The 18,607-nt window shown below is 40.3% G+C and overlaps 1 protein-coding gene across 2 annotated transcripts in view; it reads left to right on the top strand.

Annotated features, from left to right (window-relative positions):
- The window catches only part of ltk (leukocyte receptor tyrosine kinase), a 138,128-nt gene that overhangs the window by 91,131 nt on the left and 28,390 nt on the right, over window positions 1–18,607 (top strand). The window contains exons 16-19 of one of the 2 annotated variants that reach the window (XM_062041633.1): window positions 5,941–6,126; window positions 6,284–6,382; window positions 13,878–14,039; window positions 14,121–14,231. In XM_062041633.1, the coding sequence (XP_061897617.1) occupies window positions 5,941–6,126; window positions 6,284–6,382; window positions 13,878–14,039; window positions 14,121–14,231 (558 nt within the window). Of the gene's footprint in view, window positions 1–5,940; window positions 6,127–6,283; window positions 6,383–13,877; window positions 14,040–14,117; window positions 14,232–18,607 lie in introns of both variants that reach the window. The other variant, XM_062041631.1, reaches the window with a different exon arrangement.

Raw genomic sequence — 18,607 nt, 5'->3', positions numbered from 1 at the left:
ATTAAGTTAAAGTTAAAGTACCATCGATTGTCACACACTCAGCATGAAGGGTTGGAAGTGGGGGTTAAATCACCAAAAACGATTCCCGGGCGCGGCCACCGCTGCTGCCCACTGCTCCCCTCACCTCCCAAGGGGTGATCAAGGGTGATGGGTCAAATGCAGAGAATCATTTTGCCACACCTAGTCTGTGTTGGGATTGGTCTGGAAGATGTTATCAGTTTCCTGGCGAGGACCTTCATTACCTTGTTTGTACCAAGCATAATTTAATTTGATCCAATACAAGAGCTGTATCAAAACATTGTGACTGCAAATATAATGTTATATAACTATTACTAATAATTTAGCAATATGTTTATTATCATGGGAACAGTATGCAGCGGTGGACTAGAACTACACTGCATAATAATGAAAGCTGCAGGTATTATTTTGCCCTGATCCTTGCAAGAATTAGCATTTTTGTTTCTTCAGAGTACACAAAAATACATCTGGCATGGAAATGAAATATAGCGCATTCTGTGCAATGTGGTCCTGTAATTTTCCTCAAAAGATCATTTAGGTGTATATACAGTAGAGCTGCATCTAACTTTTTTTTTTTTAAATGAAACATTTTTTTGGAAAATTTTCCCCCGACAAATCAACTCAATTATTATGATCTGCTGTACACATTTGAGTTTGACGTTTGACTTTATTTTAACTCATTTTTAAAACCTATTGTGGTAAATTAAATTGTAATAAAATAAACGTAAAAAATGAACTAACCAATGGTATCAAAATTACACAAAGTTTACAATCGCAGTGATGAATAAAACAACGGAAAAAAAGTGCAAAATGTCCTGTAAACATGACATTTTAGTCAGGGTACGCAGATGAGGCCTACCCCGAAAATAACGCAACCATAAAATAGATATTAATATTTGTCCATTAAACTGTGTTATAGTCTCAATGTTTGGATGAGTGACCGCTCCACACATTCACAGGCCTGTTTTGGTTTGTTTTGCCTGGCTTTTTCTTATCTTGGGATTGATTGCTGTATAAGGTGGAAAATGAGGCCTCAAGTTTGGACCCCTGACATTTCTCCAGATGTACGGAAATGGCCAATTGATGCAAAGTGTTTCTATTTCCTTCAACCATGGAAATAAATGAGTCATTTCTCAACATGCAGCCGGCATGCAGCCGGCATCTGTTCTATCTCCTAAAACAACATGCTTATCGTTGGCTTATTTACATTGAATTAAGATTTTAATGTGTGCAGCAATGACAACGGTTTTCTCATAACAAGGAAGTCCTGCCAGCTGGCATAAAAACACGTCTGAATTGCTGCTTATGGTCTGCATACTGCTGTGAATGTATGCAACACCTAGCAGTAGTCCCCCTGCTCCTATGTGGACCTTCCCATGTGGGCGCCATGTGATTCTGCTAATTGCACCAGAATGAAAATGAGTTTTCCTGCAAACGTAATTGAATAGCAGGGATTGTAAAGTGTAAGTCGTGCACAGTGAGCTCAGTTTGCTGATTGCATATTCCGGTCAAAGCGCTCTGTCACAATGAGTGCTTATGGCGAAGGTTTAACCTGCTAAATTCACTCACTGGAATCAATCAATCAATCAATCAATGTTTATTTATATAGCCCTAAATCACAAGTGTCTCAAAGGGCTGTACAAGCCACAACGACATCCTCGGTACAGAGCCCACATACGGGCAAGGAAAAACTCACCCCAGTGGGACGTCGGTGAATGACTATGAGAAACCTTGGAGAGGACCGCATATGTGGGTAACCCCCCCCCTCTAGGGGAGACCGAAAGCAACGGATGTCGAGTGGGTCTGACATAACATTGTGAAAGTCCAGTCCACAGAATGTCAACAAAGGCAGACAAGTGGCACCAGAGCCAAACATGCTGCAGTGTTCTTAATTTGACCTAACATGGAGCACGAGGCGATGGTCTCCATACGGCATACTTCTCTGGCTGCTAGGCCATAAACAAGTGGATGAGACGGTAGGCTGTCTCCAAGACAACCCCCTGTGTCTTTAAACAATGCATCTTACTGACTTTTACAAGCACTTCGAGGCTTGGTTTGTTCAAAGTCTAGTGCGTTGAAAGTCGTCGGTTAGCGTTTGATTTGTTTAGAATTAAAAAATTTCAGAAAAAACATTGAGATCATCTGTTACCATAATTAAACATTAATGAACTGTTTTAAGTCATATTTTAACATTTTGAAGTGTTATACTGTGTAAAATGAAGCTAATCCTTATTTGTAAAATAAACATTAACATTTTTAATCACAGTAATAATGAGAATGGATTCATCCGCATTAAATGAGTATTTTGACAGCCTCCGTGAAAATATCTTCTCAGTTTTAACTTTGACTACGAGCGATCAACTATGGCAGACGTGTTCAAAAAGGTGGATCAGGTCATTTGTAAGAAGATGACACTTGTGAAAAATACACGATTAAAGAACTAAAAAATGTACAAAACCCAAAACCAGTGAAGATGGCACGTTGTGTAGTTCGTAAATAAAAACAGAACACAATGATTTGCAAATCGTTTTCAACTTTTATTCAATTGAATACTTTGCAAAGACAAGATATTTAATAATTTACCTGAGAAACTTTTTTTTTTTGCAAATAATCATTAACTTAGAATTTAATGGCAGCACCACTGTGTTACATGGCCTTTCCTTTTAACAACACTCAGTAAACAATTGGGAACTGATGAGATCAATTTTTGAAGCTTTTCAGGTGAAATTATTTCCCATTCTTGCTTGATGTACAGCTTAAGTTGTTCAACAATCCGGGGTCTCCAATGTCGTATTTTACGCTTCATAATGCGCCACACATTTCCAATGGGAGACAGGTCTGGACTACAGGCAGGCCAGTCTAGTACCCGCACTCTTTTACTATGCAGCTATGCTGTTGTAACACGTGGCTTGGCAATGTCTTGCTGAAATAAGCAGGGGTGTCCATGGTAACGTTGCTTGGGTGGCAACATATATTGCTCCAAAACCTGTATGTACCTTTCAGCATTAATGGTGCCTTCACAGATGTGTAAGTTACCCATTCCTTGGGCACTAATACACTCCCATACCATCACAGATGCTGGCTTTTGAACTTTGTGCCTATAACAGTCTGGATGGTTCTTTTCCTCTTTGGTCCGGAGGACACAACGTCCACAGTTTCCAAAAACAATTTGAAATGTGGACTCGTCAGACCACAGAACACTTTTCCACTTTGCATCAGTCCATCTTAGATGAGCTCGGGCCCAGCAAAGCCGGCGGCGTTTCTGGGTGTTGTTGATAAATGGCTTTGGCTTCGCATAGTAGAGTTTTAACTTGCACTTACAGATGTAGACAGTGATTTTCTGAAGTGTTCCTGAACCCATGTGGCGATATCCTTTACACAATGGTGCTGCTTTTTGATGAAGTACCGCCTGAGGGATTGAAGGTCACGGGCTTAGCTGCTTACGTGCAGTGATTTCTCCTGATTCTCTGAACCTTTTGATGATATTACGGACCGTAGATGGTGAAATCCCTCAATTCCTTGCAATAGCTGGTTGAGAAATGTTGTTCTTAAACTGTTGGACAATTTGCTTACGCATTTGTTCACAAAGTGGTGACTCTCGCGCCATCCTTGTTTGTGAATGACTGAGCATTTCATGGAAGCTGCTTTTATACCCAATCATGGCACCCACCTGTTCAACTGGGGAATTTTCCAAATAAGTGTTTGATGAGCATTCCTCAACTTTCTCAGTTTTTTTTGCCACTTGTGCCAGCTTTTTTGAAACATGTTGCAGGCATCAAATTCTAGATGAGCTAATATTTGCAAAAAATAAAGTTTTGCAGTTAGAACGTTAAGTATCTTGTCTGTTCAGTCTATTCAATTGAATATAGGTTGAAAAGGATTAGCAAATAATTGTATTCTGTTTTTATTTACGATTTACACAACGTGCCAACTTCACTGATTTTTGGGTTTGTATTTCAACTCACTTACGTTAACAATTCACACAATGTACGTAACATTTAAGCAAATACGCCACAGTGTACACGTCATTTCTAGTCCTTCAACAATTGCCATTTCTTCTGAATCAAAGATATATATCTTCATATATTACACACAGCCTAATATTTGCGCACTATTGACTAGTAATGTAAAATTCAATCAAATCCCAAAATTAAGCCACCAAAAAAAGACTCACCAAAACTTGATGTTGTGATGACTTGTTCACTTCCGCTGGCAGGCTGCGTCTTTTCCTGCGCACACAAATGCTGTAGCTCACGCAAAGATGATGTAAAAGTCACAATCACGTCACATTCAGGTCGCATTGCGTTTAGACTGAAGTCACATTTGAAAAGATTAGATCCGGATTACCTCCTGATTTGGCCCAAATCTGATGGGAAAAGATCAGATTTGGAGCACTTTGGAGCATTTAGACTGGCAAAAAAATATCCGATTTGTGGGACTCGAGGGCAAAAAAATCAAGATTTGGTGTGCAGTGTAACCGTAACCATAGTTACTGTTACAGTGTCGCATGCTGGCTGTTGGCATGACCCCAAGATGTAGAGACGGCAGGCAACGTGCAATTAAAATGTCCTTTTATAAGAAACGAAAATGAGGGTGCATGCACCAATGTGGCTACAGCAGTAGATCATGAGTGAGCGAAAACAAGGCAAAAAGCCAGGCAAAGCAAAAGACAAAAAAGGCACGATGAACATACCACAACTGGTAGATAAACACTCCTGATTAGTGATTAGGGACAGGTAAGACATCTAATCAAGATCAGGTGTGGAAAATCAGTGCTCAAGCCAGAGGTAAAGTGGTTGAAAATGAGGGCAGACAGGAAGGGGAATGAAAAATTAGAGCGCTGGACAGGAAATAATACCAAAAATACAAGAACATGAAACATAACTCCAACTTGTCATGAGCAATCCTGACAATTCTCTACTACCGTACTTGTGTTAATATTATACGATAAAACCAAACCAGTGTAGATCAAAATATGTTAAGCTTTTGAAAATACATAAGAGAGGCCAATATATGTTTTTCAATATTTTTATTTAAAATTTGTATTTTTATGCTTCCTGATTGTGTTTATACATTTTCAAATATTTTTATATTATACTGTTTTTTTACAAAATCAAATTTCAAAGAAGATAATGATTATAATGGTTATTTAAAACCGAAAAAAGAAAATTATAAAATAATTCCTGGCAAACGTCAGTCAAAAGCAATTATAATTACCGGTTTGTATTATTTTTTAACATTGCATTTTTATCAAAACACTATTTATTTATCTATCTATCTATTTAATATTAATATTAATATTTATTATTATTTGAACAACGTTTTTCACATAACTAAACTTTTTTCTTTTTTTTTTTCAGTGTAGCCCTAATCACATTTGGTAATGTTCATTTGGAGGCTGTTTATTATTTACAATTTTTTTAAATATGCTATGGGCCAGCAAAAAAAAAGTTGGCCTGCACTTTGGACACCATTAATCTTTGAGAATGTGGAGATGGAAAATTATAGCTTTTGAATTAACTATTAAACATTCTTATTGTAAGTGTACTACACGTGTAAAAATAAGCTAAACTCTGTTCAAATAAAACATAAAATGTGTCCTCAACCTTAACTTTTTGAGGAGAAGGCAACATTTATGGTCTGCCTTATGTTTTGTCATATTGTATTATAGCTATTACCAATTTAGCCATATTGTACTTACCAGCCAGGACAGAGACAACTGTAGAACCAAACAATCTCTATTCATCTATGGTTATTTTTTTCTTTTGGCATCACTGGTACCCTTTTGTTTGACAAAAAAGTGACCAAGTCAAAGTTATGACACAATAAATCTAAACTAATATATTGTACTTTTGTTATGATTGTGTATAAAGATACTGCATTACAAGGATGTAAAAACTGTCCCGTCTGTGTCCCTCTAAGGTGGAGGTGGAGGCTGGAAGGACAGTCCAGTCGCTGACCCCGTGGCAGGCGGGTCCCTGGTGGAAGGCGCCAGGGGGGGTGCAGCATGTGATTTGGCCCAGTCGAAACTGGGCTGGTCCACCTACGGGGGTTTTGGAGGCGGAGGTGGTGCCTGCACTTCTGGAGGAGGCGGAGGCGGGTACAGAGGTGTGACTACTCATCAATTTTTCTTTTCTGACTGATTACTTTGCAATCCAAACGTTTTTTAACAGCGAACGAGGCAAAGACGAGCATATAGTCCTCCAGTGCAACGCCCACATACTGAATGTATTACACTGAAGGCTATGGACCATTTTTGTGACAGGAGGTGACGCTGCTCTAACGGACGACATCACAGCTGATGGCCGCGATGGAATCTCCTTCATCAACCCGATAGGCGAAATTTACCTGCAGCCTCTGGCAGGTGAGTTATAATGCTAAATTTTAATAGAGCTAAGACTGTTGATGAGGATGAATGATTTGAGGCTATGTACAGTACTGTGTAACCCCACACTGCTATCCTACAGATGGCCACAAATGCTTTATGGTCTCTTTTAGGGTTGTCCCGATACCAATATTTTGGTACCGGTACTAAGATTTATTTCGATACTTTTCTAAATAAAGGGGACCACAAAAAATGGCATTATTGGCTTTATTTTAACAAAAAATCTTACGGTACATTAAACATATGTTTCTTATTGCAATTGTGTCCTTAAATAAAATAGTGAACATACAAGACAACTTGTCTTTTAGTAGTAAGTAAGCAAACAAAGGCTCCTAATTTAGCTGCTGACATATGCAGTAACATATTGTGTCATTTATCATTCTATTATTTTGTCAAAATTATGAGGGACAAGTGGTAGAAAATTAATTATTCATCTACTTTTACTGTTAATATCTGCTTACTTTCTCTTTTAACATGTTCTATCTACACTTCTGTTAAGATGTAATAATCACGTATTCTTCTGTTGTTTGATACTTTACATTAAGCCAAAATGCGTCCATTCTCCCTTTTCTGTCTACACACTGTGTCTGTTTGTAAGTACTCTGTAATTGTGCGTTGCCAAACATGCTCCTCTGCTTGTAAAACCAGCAATTTGACAACGATGCGCCGTAATGCGCGTTAAAAAAAGAGGGGGGCGGGGACCCATATTTTTTAGAGGCGGTATAGTACAGAATATGATTCATTTGTATCGCGGTACTATACTAATACTGGTATACCGTACAAACCCTAGTCTCTTTGCTGATGGAGGACTGTGGTCAGGTGCACCTGGAATAGAAGTTCCTTCCACTAGTTCGGGGGTCGGCAACCCGCGGCACTAGGAGCTTTTTCAAAAATGTATGAAAAATTGAAAAAGATGAGGGGAAAAAATATATTTGTTGTTTTATTATGGTTTCTGTAGGAGGACAAACATGACACAAACCTCCCTAATTGTTATAAAGCACACTGTTTATATTAAACATGCTTCACTGATTCGAGTATTTGGCGAGCGCCGTTTTGTCCTACTAATTTTGGCGGTCCTTCAACTCACCGTAGTTTGTTTACATGTATGACTTTCTCCGACTTTCTAGGACGTGTTTTATGACACTTCTTTTTCTGTCTCATTTTGTCCACCAAACTTTTAACATTGTGCATCAATGCGCAAAGGTGAGTTTTGTTGATGTTAATGACTTGTGTGGAGTACTAATCAGACATATATGGTCACTGCATGACTGCAAGCTAATCGATGCTAACATGCTATTTAGGCTAGCTATATGTACATATTGCATCATTATGCCTCATTTGTAGGTATATTTGAGGTAATTTAGTTTCCTTTAATTTTATCTTAATTCAATTTATATATCATGACACACTATCTGTATGTAATATGGCTTTTAATTTTTTGCGGCTCCAGACAGATTTGTTTTTGTATTTTTGGTCCAATATGGCTCCTTCAACATTTTGGGTTGCCGACCCCTAGTTGAAGTGGCGATGACAATGTTTGACAATTGTTAATGCTAGAATTATAGCCAGGATGATAATTAGCATAAACCTGCCTTTGAATACTCATTATACGTATATCACAGTCACTCCAGGATTTTCACCTCTCATATTTTTAGCAATCCACCAGACTATTGCGCGGCCTTGCAATTTTGTCCAATCCCTGCCATTTCCTCACATTGGCCAATTGAATTTGTCCCAGCTGTTCTCAAACGCTACACAACGTGTCTAACCAATACATCGTTGCTTCTTTGTTTACACTGACGGAGATGGAGATGTGTGATGATAATCTCTTCCCGGAAGTGCGGGTAAACTACACGCTGACCACTCATGGCACTTCAAATGTAGATACAGTGAAACCTTGATTTATGAACATGGTTAGTAAATAGAAACGTTTGTATATTGAAGCAAGGTAAACATGAATACTATTGCCAGCCTCAAAAAAAGTCCATTGTTTTAGTAAAAGTTTGTACTTGGAACACAATATAAAGTGATGTACAGTACTGTATATCAAACAAACATAACAAGGGGTTGATGGATCAACTATTTATTAACAAAGCCTTTGTCAGTTTGTCAGTTTACCAACTAGCTAAACTGTCCTTGTAAGCAGTCACCCTGCCGACACGCACACACACTGTCACTAGCCCTGTGGTTTGCCCACAGTTTGAAATCAGTAAAGTAATTCCAACAACCAGGTCGTTCGATGATTAGGTGTAAAAGATAAAAAATCAATTTTACCATGTCTGTTGGGGGGTCGTGTAGGAGGTTGTGGATACTTCCTGGATGTTTCAAACCACACATTTTTCTCCATTGATTTCCTTGGACTCATATTGGGGTAGCAAAACTGAGTAAAATACATTTTGTAAAGTGGCTAAAAAAAACATAAAAAGCACACAAAGTAGTACCTAGCACAGGCGATCGATCGATCAGCTTGTCCACAATAGTTGTGCTGCCAGGCACACAATGGATGGATGAAACATTCGTACACTGAGACAAGCTTTGTACAACAAAGCATATTTTTATTCGGTCTGTGGCTCGTAAATCGAAAAGTTCATACAATGAGGTGCTCGAATCTTAAGTTGACTGTATTGCAATCTAGTGGAGTTAATTTAAAACTACATCAGGAGGTTTACTACAGCAATAGTTGTTTCTGCTAATTTTGTTTTTAGCAGTGGCCATTTATTCTAGTACACCACTTGCCCGGCAACCAGAGGAGATGGTGCTGTAATTGAATAATGGCGTTAACTGGCGCATTTACGTACGTCATATTCATATCGTTAGCGTTTCTTTGCCGTGGGCCTGACAAGGACAAGAACCTGATAGCATGGTAACACCCGTAAAAAAGAAACAAATCAGACCTGCAAATTGCTTCAGGACCATTTGAGATATGATAATGATATGATAATTATACTCATGCAATTTCAGCCCCCGACAATAACCACAGGTGCATCAGGGGAAAACGTGAGTGAACACCCATCATATGAGACCGAATATTACATCGTGATCTCTGGGGTATATCTTAACAAGCCACATAATTGATCCCTTCACTCTCTGTCTCACCAGTCTCTTGTTTGCTTTTTTTTGCTCATTTAAAGATTTGTCATCTGACTCTGATTACTGAGTGGGAGGCATAGGACTAATTTAGAGTCTCATGCAGCCACTTGTCCTTGCTGCAAACCTCCATCTGTAAGATAAGTCGCTTTTGTCTTTTGTATTCTTTTTCCCAGAAAAACAGCTGCATCTGTCGCATTAAAGACATTAAAAGGTGAGATCTAAGGAAAACAAACCCTTAACTTAGACTTAGACTTAGACATAGACTTCCTTTTTATTGTCATTCAAATTTGAACTTTACAGTACAGATAAGAACGAAATTTCGTTACATCAGCTCATGGTAGTGCAGAATAAAAAAGCAATAAGGTGCATGTATAAATAAATAAATAGGTTACTGTACAGATAAATATATTGCACTTTTTCATATGCATCCACGTTTATGGATGTATGTTATATTGTCTTTTTTTATTCCAGCGAGTTAATCCATTTTGGGGGGAGTTGAGGGGATAATTATGATGCGTTCAAGAGTCTTACGGCCTGAGGGAAGAAGCTGTTACAGAACCTGGAGGTTCTGCTTCGGAGGCTGCGGAACCTCTTTCTAGAGTCCAGCAGTGAGGTGGGGGTGGGAGGGGTCTTTGCAGATTTTCTGAGCCCTGGTCAGGCAGCAGCTTTTTGCGATCTCCTGGATAGAAGGAAGAGGAGTCCTGATGATCTTTTCCGCCGTCCTCACCACTCTCTGGAGAGACTTCCAGTCTGATCCATTGCAGGCTCCAGTCTAGACAGAGATGCAGTTGGTCAGCAGGCTCTCTATAGCGCCTCTGTAGAATGTGGTGAGAATGGAGGGAGGGAGCTGTGCTCTTTTCATCCGACGCAAAAAGTGCATGCGCTGCTGAGCTCTTTTTACAAGAGCTCCGGTGTGTAGGGACCAGGTTATATTGTCAGGTATCTGCACCCCCAGGAACTTGGTGCTGCTTACTATCTCCACCGCTGTGCCGTTGATGAAGAGTGGAGCGTGGCTGGACTGGTTCCTCCTGAAGTCAACGATGATCTCCTTGGTCTTGTCGACATTCAGGACCAGGTTGTTGGTTCTGCACCAGTCAACCAGATGTTTCACCTCTTCCCTGTAGTCCATGTCGTTGTTGTCACGGATGAGGCCCACTACTGTCATGTACTTCACAATGTGGTTAGTAGTGGACCTGGCGCAGCAGTCGTGGGTCATCAACGTGAACAGCAGCGGACTCAGGACGCAGCCCTGGGGGGAGCCAGTACTCAGGGAGATGGCACTGGAGGTGTTGTTGCCCACTCTCACAGACTGGGGTCTGTCTGTGAGGAAGTCAAGCAGCCAGTTGCATAGGGGGGTACTGAATCCAAGGGGGGCCAGTTTGCTCACCAAGTGCTGCGGGATGATGGTGTTGAATGCTGAGCTGAAGTCCAGAAACAACATTCGCACGTGTGTGTCCTTTCCTTCCAGATGTTCTAAGCTCAGGTGGAGTGCAGAGGAAATGGCGTCTTCTGTGGAGCGGTTAGGGCGATAAGCAAACTGGTATGGGTCGAGTGTGGGGGGAAGTCTGGAGACAATATATTCCTTTACCAGCCTCTCGAAGCACTTCATTATGATGGGGGTGAGTGCAACAGGGCGATAATTATTGAGGGAGGAGATTGTGGGGTTTTTAGGCACTGGAATTATTGTGGCCGTCTTAAAACATGATGGTACCACAGCCTGGGTCAGCGAGATGTTGAATATGTCTGTGAGAACCCCAGCCAGCTGGTCTGCACATCCCTTAAGCACCTCGCCCGTAATGTCATCAGGTCCCGGTGCTTTCCGGGGGTTCACTCTCCTCAGGGTTTTCCGGACATCCGCTATGTCCAGGTTAAGCGGCTGCTCATCAGGGCGAGGGATGGATTTTCTCGCCGGAGTGGTGTTAAGTGCCTCAAACCTCGCAAAGTAGTTGTTAAGGTCATCTAGGAAGCTGATACTGTTGTCACAGGGACGGGGGCAGCTTTATAGTCCGTGATGACCTGTATGCCCTGCCACATTCGTCTAGTGTTTGTGGGGTTGTCGAAGAAGTCCTGCACTTTCTGACTGTGAGCACGCTTTGCAACCTTAATGGCACGTTGTTCAAGTTAGCTCTGGCTGTTTTTAATGCTACCATGTCGCCGGACTTAAAAGCCTTGTTCCGAGCCTTCAGCATTGCACGTACCTCACTGTTCATCCAGGGTTTGTCGTTGGCCCGTGTGGGGATGTTCTTGATCACACTGACATCCTCCATGCACTTCTGTTATAAATTCTGGTCTTCAAGAAATGGTTTGGTTCATTCACTGGCCAGGGCATTAGGTACACCTGCAATACAAGCAGATACAATCATTTTTTTCACAGCGATATTCATTTAACAATATTTGTGTGTGTGTCATGTAGAACTGTACTACATAATATATACAGACCCACCGCATGTGGATATGTGTGTGTGTGTATGTATGTATGTATATATATATATGTATATATATTAGGGCTGTCAAGTGATTCGGTTTTTTTTTAATTAAATTAATCACACGATAAACCTGTGATTAATCATGAATAAAGTTTGTTACAGTACAGCGGGGGAAGAAGACGGCACAGATGCAGGGACGTAGTTTAGCTCTATTTATTATTTAAATACAAAAAGAAATGAGGCGTGTAACTAATCCAAAATATGTATGTGTGCGACTATGTGTAGTGATTATATGTTGAGTTTTACCGGGAGTGTTGAGCAAGGTGCGGAAGTTCATGGAGGGCAAGGCAAGCTCGAAGGTCCAGGGACAGACAGGAGGTCAGGGGCAAGAGCGAGGCGTCAAAGTCTGTGTCCAGGCGGGAGGTCGAGATCCAGGAAAGCAGTCAGGGAAGCAGAGGGAATACGGGGAGACGAGACACACAGCTCGTAACCAGGGAACGGAAGAATGCTGCTGGATGACGACAAGGGACACAAAACAATTGAACACGGAGGGGGAGAAACACAGAGAGAGAGAGAGTGCGCATAGAGCTAGACACGTGTAGGCTTACTGTACGGAACAGGTAGCGACGTTCTGGCCCGGAACGCAGGTTTGCACTGGCTTAAGAATCGCGGCGTTTCATCAACTTCAGGTGTGCGGATTGCTGATTGATTGCAGCCGCCTGCACCGTGACAGGGTTATTTGCTTTCATAAATACAATTTGCTTAAGAAAATACCCCAATATTTGGATACAAATGCAATTTTGTAGTCAGAATGTCACACAGGAAAGTTTTTTAAATATTCCACTGGACTGCAAGTCATTGCTTTGCTCAATGTAAGAAGAGTATAGTAAGAATTAAGTGCACTTTTTTGTTTTTCTTGTCTTAAATATAAATATTTCCTGCTTAACTTAAAACAGAATAAATTCAGTGTGCATCTTTATGATAAAGCAGGTCTCCAACTTCCATCACTGTGAAAACTACTGTGACTAAAAGAGGGGTGAGATTATTAATATGACTGGCAATTGTGCTTTATTCATGAAGGAGATCTCTTCTAAGTGAGGTTATTGTATTTATGCTATATTGTGTGATTTGTCATTAAATAAACGCACCACACACAATCATAGCTCATTAAAGTGGACTAAATGACACGCCACTAATAGTTGACGCCAAATACCTGTCTTCCCTTTCCAAAGGATGCAAACTGGATGTGTAAAATTCTTATTGAATGCCGACGTGCACTCATTAACAAAACAAACACACTCCATAAATATTGCGCAGATTGCAACCATAGACAGACGTCACAGCAGAACACTTCTATTTTAACTTTTATACACTTGCTTTAGTTATCTGCTCCACTGAAAAGATGCCTGCTGCGTGCACGTTGGCGACTGTAACGAAACTGCCAAGTCAAAACTGGCGTGTGATGTCACGATTTACCTTTTTTCCTTTACATTTCTTGCTGCTGTGTATACAGAAATTAAATGAAATTATTAGTAGAGTGTCCGCCCTAAGATCGGTAGGTTGTGAGTTCAAACCCCGGCCGAGTCATACCAAAGACTATAAAAATGGGACCCATTATCTCCCTGCTTGGCACTCAACAATAAGGGTTGGAATTGGGGGTTAAAACACCAAAAATTATTCCCAGGCGCGGCCACCGCTGCTGCCCACTACTCCCCTCACCTCAAGGGTGATGGGTCAAATGCAGAGAATAATTTCGCCACACCTAGTGTGTGTGTGACAATCATTGGTACTTTAACTTTAATTTAAGTAGTATCTGTGAAATGGAGAAGGGGTATGAGATTAAATAAGCTCTGTTTATTCCTACTACTTTTTGGGACTTACTGTGAAATTGTAAATATGTCTGTGTAATCTTGTTGCCATGTTCGAAGTAAACATAAATGTATGTTTGTTTCTCAAAGCTATGGAGAGTCACGGCGAGTGTGAGATCAAGGTGCAGCTCAACTGCAGCCACTGCCAGTCACAAAGCTGCAAGCGTGATGAAGTTACTCACCTTATCCTCTGCCTGTGCCACGGCGATGACTTCCTGGCCGGCGATAACGTCACATGCATTGGTACAGTAGGTGAGAAAACCCTTTGAAAAAAAAGAACGGTAAACCACCATGTTTTCTATATAAACATACACTCATCTTCTCTACCAGCAGCTCCTCAAGTCCCACCTCCGCAGGGCCACATGTCGACCACGTTGATCCTGGCTGTTGTCACCTCCACCGTCGTCAGCGGAGTCGCGTTGATCTGCGCCGGCGTCCTCCTCAGTAAGAGACTCGTGCAGTTTTGCGCCGAATCTGTGCCTTCCACCTTTCATCGGCTGTAAGGTGTCAGTACACATGCAGCGCCTTTATGTGTCGCTGCTGAGTATATACAATATATACACATACAGTATGTACAAATGGTAGTAAAACTACATGAAAGGTAAGCTGTTAAGAAATAATTTTGTCTTGAAAGCACCACCCTTACATGATTATCAACCATAAACTAAAAAAAGGGGAAGAAAAAGTCATTATTTCTACCATGAAAATGTATTTTGCAATGCACAAATGGATTGCATGCACCCACAGGCATTTATTTTCCTTAGTCGCCAGTTTTAGTAATTTAAGAAATGTGCATTCATTTTTCTTAATTATTTACTTATACTCTCAATGGAGGATAAAAAAAATAATTAAATTAGGGGTTTCCGGTGAGCCCCCCCTCAGGGAATATAAAATAATATAAGACAGAAAGTATAATACAGATTTTTCGAGCATCGCTCCACTTTTTTTTTTACATAGTCACTGCAGAAACTACAAATCCATTCAGTTTGCCTTTAGAAAAATACATTTGTTCCGCTGGTAAAAATCTGTTTTTTTAACTGTAACACTGTTTGAATGTTTAATTAATTCTTTGGTGTACTACTAGATGGAGACCGAGTACCACTAGTGGTACACATGCCACCAATACAAGATAATATGTATTGCATATTTTTTGGTGTAAATTTTGCTCCACAGTCACTTTTATAAGCTGTTTTTTTTTCTGGAGGCATTCCTAGATTGCAAATGAAACCACACCCCACTAGGGTTGGGTATCGTTTGAATTCGAACGATTCCGATTCCGATTCCTGGCGATTCTCGATTCCGATTCTTTTAAGAGGCAGGGTCAAAAAAAAGTTTTGGATATTTTAAATGAGCTAGCTAACCTACATACAGTCTTTCTGAATGAAATAGTCTGACATTCTCCATCAATTTTAATTCTATTAACTTTTTATGAACTTTACTATAAATTCCTCACAGGGCTGTTTTCAACTAGAATATAAATATCAAATCTATGAACTTGAATATAAATATTATAAATACATTTTCACAGGGGTACACTTTCCTCAAGAGAGCTTTATTTTTGAAAACCTCATGAAAACACATTTACACATAAGTGTATGATGCTGCAGGAAACCTCATGAAAACACATTTACACATAAGTGTATGATGCTGCAGGAAACCTCATGAAAACACATTTACACATTAGTGTATGATGCTGCAGGAAACCTCATGAAAACACATTTACACATAAGTGTATGATGCTGCAGGAAACCTCATGAAAACACATTTACACATTAGTGTATGATGCTGCAGGAAACCTCATGAAAACACATTTACACATAAGTGTATGATGCTGCAGGAAACCTCATGAAAACACATTTACACACACAAGTGTATGATGCTGCAGGTACTTAAACATGTTACCGTGCTCCCACTGATGGGCTAACCTGGTGCAGAAAAGCAAATAAACAATAAGAAACAACTTGCAAAACCCAGTCCAGATTAGCAACAGGTACAGTATAAAATCAGAGACAGTTCTTGTTTAGGAAAATGACCATATCCGCCTTCTCAGGCAGGATGCGTGAGCGTTCTGGACAGATAGTGTCTCCTGCTGTGGAAAATACACGTTCGCTGGGTGTGGAAGAAGCTTGAAGGCATAAATAAGAGAAAGCGAGATCTGACAGCAGGAGGAGGACGGTCGGCGCAGCGCGTCGAAGACGGGACATGCATATATTTGTACTTCATGAACTCGGAGGTGCTTCATCATGTTCGACGTGCACCCTCCTAAGCACGAAACAGTCCTGTCGCACGTGTTATATTTTGCCGATATTTCATTTTTTTTAGTAAAATAAAGCCACACTTTCGACCGCCGACGCCCGCTATCCATGCTTGACTGACTCGCTCGGCTACATAGGCTCGGCTATGCTAACACTTCCGGCGGTGGGCGCTTCTTCGTTGGTGTTCAGCGGCTTCTTCTTCCAGTTGGCGGACTTATTCTTTTTTTCCGGTCGGCGGACTTGGTATCGAAACTACGAATCAAAATTTAAACTTTTGAACGATTCCGGGAGAATCAGAAAGTTAGTCCCGGTTATCTTTTGAAAATGTGCACTGCTTAAATATACATCTATAATTTGTCACTGCTATGTTTTTTTCCAGGCACGGTTGAAAATAAACTTCATAAACACATAGATTCACCCGGCCACTACATTAGTGACACTCTGTGATCGATTAAAATTTACTGTAGATACCATCACAAAAGCGTTTTTAGCAAAAAAAATTAGCTCCACCTTCTCTGGTTGAGCGCTTTACTTAATGTTTAAATAAGTGATTCCACCCCGCGGTGACGTCACGATATAGCCAGACTGCAAAACCCAGCGAACAGAGGCAAACAAAACTATGTGCAAATTAATGCCAAAATGCATGACTGCTTTTGCATTGTTTAACAGGAGTAACCAACACTGTAACAACATTATTAAGTCAGAAAAGACTAAATTCATTATTGGTCCTCTTTAAAACATTGGCAAATGTTTCTAATGATAATTTCTAATTATAATTTGCTATGCGGTGGGTACCAGTAGACACTTCACTTACAGGAACAGTCCAAAGTGTGGACACACTTCCTCATTAAATAGTATGCAAACGTGTCTCAAAACTTTTGTCTGGTATAGTGCACATTCACCACTTCTGTAAAGTTTAAAAACAGCACTATCCACAGCGAATGTAGTTGTATTAGCAACAGTATTAGACATCAAGGGATTCCGTGGCTGATAATTTGAGCACATTGACGACAACCAGCAGAAAAACAGATGCAAAATCCTAATTTTTTAATTTAAGGCCTTCTCAAAAAATCTTCCTATAACCTAATATTTGCTTTCAGTCCAACTGCAACCAATAAGTGATACATTTAGTAAGTAAGCACAAAATATAAACAAGTCAGAGACAGTTTTTTTTTTTTTTTTAAACAAAATGACTGTGATTTAATATGCACAACTGATGCCATTACACTCTCATGGAGGCGAGAAGTTCCAACGAACAAGCTCAGCTAAATCAATTTGAAATACATTTTATTGGTGCTTGGCCCCTTCCAAAACAGCACAATTTTAACATATAACATGCCTTTTAAGAAGAAAAACTAAGTTTTAGATAAGAAGTACTGTATAAAAACATTGTACAATGAACAACTAGTATAGTATTTTTGTGAAGTGATGTAACAATAATGTACAGCATTTAACTTGGAGACTGGACTTCTACAATATCTCCTTCCAACTGCTTCCTAGTCAAACACACCATCGGCAGCTTTTTTATGGGTAAACGTCGACAGATATTATTTCAACATTATTAGCTGGCTTTAGACTGACTCTGTTTGTGTGGTGCAGACTAGCAGCGATATGCTTGGTTGGTGTCATGCTCAGTTATGTTTTTGATGATTTCTTTATTTATATCTTTATATCAACCACTTATTTTTTCAGCAGTGTCTTTCAGACTAATTTTTTTCCTTACCATGGTTGGAGAACAAATATGTCAATCTCTATAGCTATAAGCTAATGCTAGCGAGTAAGTTGTTTTGGCCGAATCTTCCAGGGTTCATTGTGACATTTTCTATACCAGCTAATGGTGGGGGGTGTTTGTAATGAAAATATTTGCTTGCAATTTAAAGCACAAGAATTAGCCGAGAGACAGCTCTTATCTCAAAACACTCTTAAATTGAGGTACCACTGTTCATATGAAATATTACCTTTCAGTTGTACACTAATGCGAACTCTTATATCAACATTGTTTATCTTTGTAAATATATTTTTTGTATTCGATGTCATTAGGCGTACCTAATTATTTGGCCAGTGAGGGTATGTGAATAATGTGAATATGCACTATGAGATAGATGTACACATGCATACAATGGCAGTGTTTCCCATAAGTAACGGTGTTGTGTGCAATTGTGTGATTTGAATAAAAATACACCAACAAAGACAATGTGGTTAGTCCATTTTTTTTGATAGGTTTCAAAAATAAAAGCTCCACAGGTTAATGGTGTCTCTTCACCTGAGCTCTCCCCCATGCAGGGAGGTAGTCTGTTCCCTGGGCGCCGCCACCCCCGCACCCATCTCCTACACCCCACCTCCCAACCTCCTACTCCACCCTCCTTCCCCCTACCCAAGACCCTTCGCATCTGCACCTGGGCGGTGGCTCGACGGCGCCTCTTACCTGCATGCAACGCCACCCTCCCTGGCAGACTACCAACCTGCATCGGGGGCCGCGGCGGGTGAGTCCCAGCTCACGAGTGGAGGATTTGTAGCCAAGGAGAACACAACCCACATTTGCATCTTTTAGAAATGATAAGGAGC

This window comes from Entelurus aequoreus, linkage group LG03 (genome assembly GCF_033978785.1).
Source record: "Entelurus aequoreus isolate RoL-2023_Sb linkage group LG03, RoL_Eaeq_v1.1, whole genome shotgun sequence".
NCBI lineage: Eukaryota > Metazoa > Chordata > Actinopteri > Syngnathiformes > Syngnathidae > Entelurus > Entelurus aequoreus.
Note: the sequence above shows the minus strand (reverse complement) of the source record. Positions and strands in the feature narration are given on the sequence as shown.